At 39.2% G+C, this 6,742-nt stretch overlaps 1 protein-coding gene across 4 annotated transcripts in view; it reads left to right on the top strand.

Moving 5' to 3' along the window:
- Window positions 1-892: 892 nt before the first annotated feature.
- Window positions 893-6,742, top strand: part of tatdn1 (TatD DNase domain containing 1) — an 8,008-nt gene continuing 2,158 nt past the window's right edge. For 2 of the 4 annotated variants that reach the window (XM_016562336.1, XM_016562338.1), the window contains exons 1-11: window positions 893-1,013; window positions 1,165-1,230; window positions 1,563-1,612; window positions 1,687-1,750; window positions 1,907-2,050; window positions 2,882-2,924; window positions 2,994-3,079; window positions 3,147-3,187; window positions 3,690-3,766; window positions 3,844-3,914; window positions 6,433-6,565. In XM_016562336.1, coding sequence (XP_016417822.1) covers window positions 935-1,013; window positions 1,165-1,230; window positions 1,563-1,612; window positions 1,687-1,750; window positions 1,907-2,050; window positions 2,882-2,924; window positions 2,994-3,079; window positions 3,147-3,187; window positions 3,690-3,766; window positions 3,844-3,914; window positions 6,433-6,565 — 854 coding nt within the window. In that variant the 5' untranslated portion in view covers window positions 893-934. The remainder of the gene's footprint in view (window positions 1,014-1,164; window positions 1,231-1,562; window positions 1,613-1,686; window positions 1,751-1,906; window positions 2,051-2,881; window positions 2,925-2,993; window positions 3,080-3,146; window positions 3,188-3,689; window positions 3,767-3,843; window positions 3,915-6,432; window positions 6,566-6,742) is intronic. The other 2 variants (XM_016562339.1, XM_016562337.1) reach the window with 2 other exon arrangements.

Raw genomic sequence — 6,742 nt, 5'->3', positions numbered from 1 at the left:
GTGTGTGTGTGTGTGTGTGTGTGTGTGAGTGAGTGAGTGTGTGTGTGTGAGACCCTCTTTAATGTTAGTTATTTAATTGTTAAAAGTTCTTAGTTTATTATTTGTAATTTAGTTTACTTCCTGTTATGTGCAGTGGTTATAATTGTATTGTATGAATGGATGGATGTGTTTACTGTATTTATATTGTATGAATTTCCATGACATATACAGTGCATTACTTATATATGTACAAGATTTGTTGTGCTCAAAAATTTAAATAAATATTCCACAAATAATGTGAAACCCTGAAATCTCTTCCAAAAGTGAGCTGCAAAGAAATCAAAAGTGCTGTCAAACAGTTTCTAAAGGCCAGAAAATGCGAATATCCCTGTTAATAAAATTATTTATTATCTTGCATCTCGTTTTCATTTTTAATTACTGTTGCAGATTTCATTTCTGTTGCCAGATGAGAGCTGAATCACAAACACACAAATGCATCCCATTTAATTACAAATGGTTGCAGATTGTTATTTTTTCCACCAGGTGGCGCTCGGGGCCTTTGAAAAAAAAAATGATATATATATACATTTTTTTTTCTTTGGTACATAAGAAAGTGTAATCGTTTAAATATATTAATTCCATTCTGACAAACAAATATAAATCTGTGCCAGAATTCTCTATAAACATTAATTCCTTCTCAAGTAATAATCACAGATGATTCTGATTGGTTCATCCTGAGCAGCGCTGAGAAAAGTCACAGACACACGTGACAGCAGTCGACGTTCAATAGGAAGCGGAATGACTTTAAAATGGCATGCTTCGCCTATAAGTCTTCTTTGTAAAGTATTATGCTAGTATAACATTCAAATTCAGCCTAGAATTATTATTTAGACCATCAATCGAACGCTTCCGGGCCGCGAAGCCCCGCCCACTTCACCACGTGTTCACTCTGTTTATGGACGCGTTGAGAAGCGCCTGCAGGTTTTATTTTTCTACCGCTGCTAAAATCACAATGACTAATTTCAAATTCATAGGTGAGAGACGCTGGCGCTAACAGAACCTCATAATGTGATGATTTCATAAACGCGCGATTATTTGCCATAGCAAACATTGAGCAGCAGATCGTACAGACCGTATTAGTTACAAAAGCACGTTTAAAGATGTATGATATGATTGTTTATGCAGATATTGGCATTAATCTGACAGACCCGATGTTCAGAGGAGTTTACAGAGGAACTCAGAAACATGAAGGTAATGACACTGACAGCTCATTAGAATTCTTAATGACTTAATGATCATAATAATAATCTACAGTCAGTTCCTGAATATTCATGAGTAGTGCATAAAGAGAGCTTTTAAATGCAATTCAATATTGTGATGCTATATAAGTTAAAAGTGTGTTGTAAATTGTTTTACTATATTTGAAATATTTGGCTGGGATGCAAGCTTATAATATTTTTGGTTTTCTTAATAATAATAATAAAAAATAAAAACAATTCCGTAATGTGTGATATTTCCAAGTGCATCAGGATAGAGTAAGTGTAGGGTGTATGTTCTCCATGATCTGGTGTGTTGTGTGTCAGATGATTTTCCTCAGGTCGTGGAGAGAGCGCTGAAGCTCGGCGTGCAGAAGGTCAGCAAAGCTCATCATGCATTAATCATACAGTATGTGATCAGAAAGAGATTGATCCTGATGCTTCCTCACAGTTCATCATCACTGGAGGAAACCTGGAGGACGGCAGAGACGCGCTCAGACTCGCACAGACTCGAGGTGCTGCTGACACAGCCACCCACAATCACTCTCACAATCAAGATTGTTGTCATGTGACACAACTGTAACAGCATGTGAACCAGTGTTTCATTGTAACGTGTTTTATAATTGATACATTATATATGCATTGATACATTAGTATCTGTTGTATTTCAGAGGAGTTCTTCAGTACGGTGGGCTGTCACCCGACGCGCTGCGCTGAGTTCGATCAGCAGGGCTCGGATCAGTACCTGGCGTCTCTCACGGATCTGAGCCTCAGTAACAGACAGAAGGTGATCGCTGTGGGAGAGTGTGGCCTCGGTAATAACATCATGACATCGTCGTCATCACATCATGACATCATAATCACACCATGACCATGACATCATCACCCCCACATCATCATCATCACATCAGATCACCACATCATAATCACACCCTGACATCATCATCATGACATCATCACGTCATCACCACCACATCATAATCATCACATCATAATCGCACCCTGGCAGCATCATCATGACATCATCACCACATCATCACATCATCATCATCATCATGACATCACATCGTCACCACCACATCATAATCATCACATCATAATCACACCCTGGCAGCATCATCATGACATCATCACCACATCATCATCATCATCATCATCATGACATCACATCGTCACCACCACATCATCATCATCACATTATGACATCATATCATCATCACATCATAATAATCACATCAGATCATCATATTAGATCATCACATCATACATCGTCATCTCATCATCACATCATAATCATTGCATCATCACATCATCATCAACCATGATATCATTATCGTAATATTATCACATCATCACCACATCATCATATCATCATCTCATCATCACATGACATCTTCATCACATCTTCATCTCATTATCACATCATGACCACATCATCATCATATCATAATCATCACATCTTCATTTCATCATCACATCATGACATGACATCATCACATCATCATCTCATCACATGACATCACATCTTCATCACACCATGACATCATCACATCATAATCATCGCATCATCATGACATCATCCTCACCACGTCTTCATCCTCATCCTCACACTGGTCTGTGTTGAACTCTCGTCTGACTCTTCACAGATTTCGACAGGCTGGAGTTTTGTCCCAAAGAAACGCAGCTCAAGTGAGTGTTTCACACATTCCGCTGGCGATTTCTGAGTCGTCGTGTTCATCACGTGTGTTTCTCTCACAGGTACTTCGAGCGGCAGTTTGATCTGGCAGAAGAGACGCAGTTACCCATGTTCCTCCACTGCAGGAACGCACACTCAGAGTTCCTGGGTGAGTCTCGTCTGGAGGATGTGACAGGTGATCTGACATAAACACTGTGTGTGTGTGTTGCTCACAGACATCATGAAGAGGAACAGAGAGCGGTGTGTCGGTGGAGTGGTGAGTGTTTGACATTACATTTATTTCTATAGCACTTTATACAGTACAGGTTGATTCAAAGCAGCTTCACAGGAATACACAGGAAAATAACAGTGTTAGGGGCCGTTCAAACCGAACGTGTGTTTGCGTCTAAAAACGTTTGCGATGTGTTTTTGAGTCGTGATATCTCCAGATATATTCAGTGACATAGATATTTCTCTCCAGGCTCTTTTTTTTAGAAACAGGTTGTAATAATTGCTTAAAGAAATGTTATATAATTCAGGGTATCCAGACACAGCCACTATGAGTGCCTCCTCTGCCATGCTGCCGTCAAATAAAGCTGTTGCCATGCCAACTTGAAAAACAATGGAAAAGTAGTGCATTGGAATGGAAAAATGCGTTCTGTGTGAACGGCCCCTTAATGTTGCAAAATTCATCAATTTTGAAAATAATCCAAAAGACAAAGTGTCATTATTCATCTATCTTTTGGCATAATCTGCTTGTGTTCTCCTGTGTTTGTCAGGTTCACTCGTTTGACGGCTCTCAGCAGGACGCGGCGGCTCTGGTCGATCTGGATCTGTACATCGGTATCAACGGCTGGTGAGTTTCAGTGCGTCTGAATGACGCTTGTCTCTGGATTTATTCATCACTGACTCGTTTCTGTTTCTGTATTTCAGCTCCTTGAAAACAGCAGAGAATCTGGAGGTGATGAAGTCCATCCCGACCGACAGACTGATGCTCGAAACAGGTTCACATTAACACTCACAAAACAGCTGTTTTCTATGTGAATATCTGTTAAACTGTAATGTATTTCTGTGATGTGCAGCTGTATTTTCAGCATCATTACTCCAGTCTTCAGTGTCACATGATCTTCAGAAATCATTCTAATATGCTGATTTGCTGCTCAAGAAACATTTCTGATTATTATCAATGTTGAACACAGTTGAGCTGCACAATATTTTTGTGGAAACTGTGATGCATTTTATTTTTCAGGATTCACAGATGAATAGAAACTTCAAAATAACAGCACAGCACAACTGTTTTCAACATTGATAATAATCAGAAATGTTTCTTGAGCAGCAAAATGGGTTCGTGAATCTTTTATACAGATCGGAACTTCCGAGCGCGAATCATTTGATTTAGATCAGAACTTCGAATCGTGAATCATTTGATACAGGTCAGAATTTCGGAGCACGAATCATTTGATTTAGATCGGAACTTTGGAGCTCGAATCGCGAATCATTTGATTTAGATCGGAACTTCGAATCGTGAATCATTTGATTTAGATCGGAACTTTGGATAAATGTCTTTACTGTCACTTTTGATCAATTTCATGCAGCTTTGATGAATACAAGGATTTAGAGTTTAGTAGAAATGCAGTTTTTCTAACTTTCTATTCATCTGTGAATCCTGAAAAACAAAATCTATCACGGTTGCCGCAAAAATAGAATCATTTGATTTAGGTCGGAACTTCGGAGCGCAGATCTCAAATCATTTGATTCCGATCGGAACTTCGGAGCGTGGAGCACGAATCATTTGATTTAGATCAGAACTTTTGAGCTCAAATCGCGAATCATTTGATTTAGGTCGGAACTTCGGAGCGCGGAGCACGAATCATTTAATTCAGATCGGAACTTTGGAGCGCGGATTGCGAATCATTTGATTCAGATCAGAACTTCGGATCGTGAATTGCGAATCAATTTGATTTAGATCGGAACTTTGGAGCTCAAATCGCGAATAATTTGATTTAGGTCGGTACTTCGAATCACGAATCATTTGATACAGGTCAGAACTTCGAAGCGCGGATCGTGAATCATTTGATTTAGGTCGGAACTTCGGAGCGCGGAGCACGAATCATTTAATTCAGATCGGAACTTCGGAGCGTGAATTGCGAATCATTTGATTTAGGTCGGAACTTCGGAGCTCGGATCGCGAATCATTTAATTCAGATCGGAACTTCGGAGCGCGGATTGCGAATCATTTGATTTAGATCGGAACTTTGGAGCTCAAATCGCGAATCATTTGATTTAGGTTGGAACTTCGAATCGTGAATCATTTGATTTAGATCGGAACTTCGAATCACGAATCATTTGATTTAGATCGGAACTTTGGAGCGCGGATCGGAGCGTGGATCGCGAATCATTTGATTTAGATCGGAACTTTGGAGCGCGGATCGGAGCGCGGATCGCGAATCATTTGATTTAGATCGGAACTTTGGAGCTCAAATCGCAAATCATTTGATTTAGGTCGGAACTTCGAATCGTGAATCATTTGATTTAGGGAGCGCGGATCGCGAATCATTTGATTTAGATCGGAACTTTGGAGCGCAGATCGGAGCGCGGATCGCGAATCATTTGATTTAGATCGGAACTTTGGAGCTCAAATCGCAAATCATTTGATTTAGGTCGGAACTTCGAATCGTGAATCATTTGATTTAGGTCGGAACTTCGAATCACGAATCATTTGATTTAGATCGGAACTTTGGAGCGCGGATCGGAGCTCGGATCGCGAATCATTTGATTCAGATCAGGAATTCGTAGCGGGTTCGCGAATCTTTTTTTATTATTTCTTTTTTTTATTATTATTAAACAGTAGAAAACATGAACCATTAAGGCAGTACAATTATAAAAACAAAAGAAAGAAAGAAAGTATATACAAATACAAATCCCTTAAGAAAAGTAACCGTGGTTTTACTATAGTAAAATTGTAGTAACCATGTTTTTTTGTATAACTGCAGTTTTACTACAAATACCATGGTTTAACTATAGTATGTTTTTTTTCACCTGATGCAGTTTTCACTGCTTTAGGATAAACAGAACTTTGAATAATTTCCATAAACTCATCTAGATCAACTTTGAATAAAGAAAAGAGAGATTTAGAGAGAGATTTTTTTTTTTATGTATGTGAAATTTAGCTATCAGGAAACATAAATTAAGTTATATTTTCCTATGTTCTCTTTCGAGTAGTCAAACAATCCAAAGAAGACATCTTTAAAACAGAAAGAAAAGTCACTTACAAAATGAGATTATGAACATGAAATAAATCTGACAAAAGTTTCTCTGTAAAAGTTTCACTTCAGTGTCTGATTATATTATAATCACGTCCACAAGCTTTTTGTGAAATTTGGATCAACTCATTAATCTGTTGTTTGACTTCATATTTAAGGAAAGAACTATAGTTTCCAAAGTCAGATCCCCTTGAATGAATAAATGTATTGTAATTAATTTCTTACAGCTCAGTAACTCAGTAACATCTTGTTTCTGCAGATGCTCCGTGGTGCAGCATTAAAAACACTCACGCCGGAGCCAAACTCATCAAAACCACGTTCCCCACCAAGAAGAAGTGGGAGACGGGACACTGTGTGAAGGACAGGAATGAGCCGTGCCACATCATGTGTGTGTGCGTGTGTGTGTGTGTGTGTGTGTGAGTGAGTGCATGCGTGCGAGTGTGCGCATGTCTGTAAGTGCGTGTGCGTTTGCGTGCATGTGTGTGCTCTTGTGTGCGTGAGTGTGTGAGTGCATGTGAGCGTGAGTGTGTGTGAGTGTGTGAGTGCATGTGAGCGTGAGTGTGTGTGCG

Source organism: Sinocyclocheilus rhinocerous, unplaced genomic scaffold, assembly GCF_001515625.1.
Source record: "Sinocyclocheilus rhinocerous isolate Xijiao unplaced genomic scaffold, SAMN03320098_v1.1 scaffold5672, whole genome shotgun sequence".
Taxonomy (NCBI): Eukaryota; Metazoa; Chordata; class Actinopteri; order Cypriniformes; family Cyprinidae; genus Sinocyclocheilus; species Sinocyclocheilus rhinocerous.
Note: the sequence above shows the minus strand (reverse complement) of the source record. Positions and strands in the feature narration are given on the sequence as shown.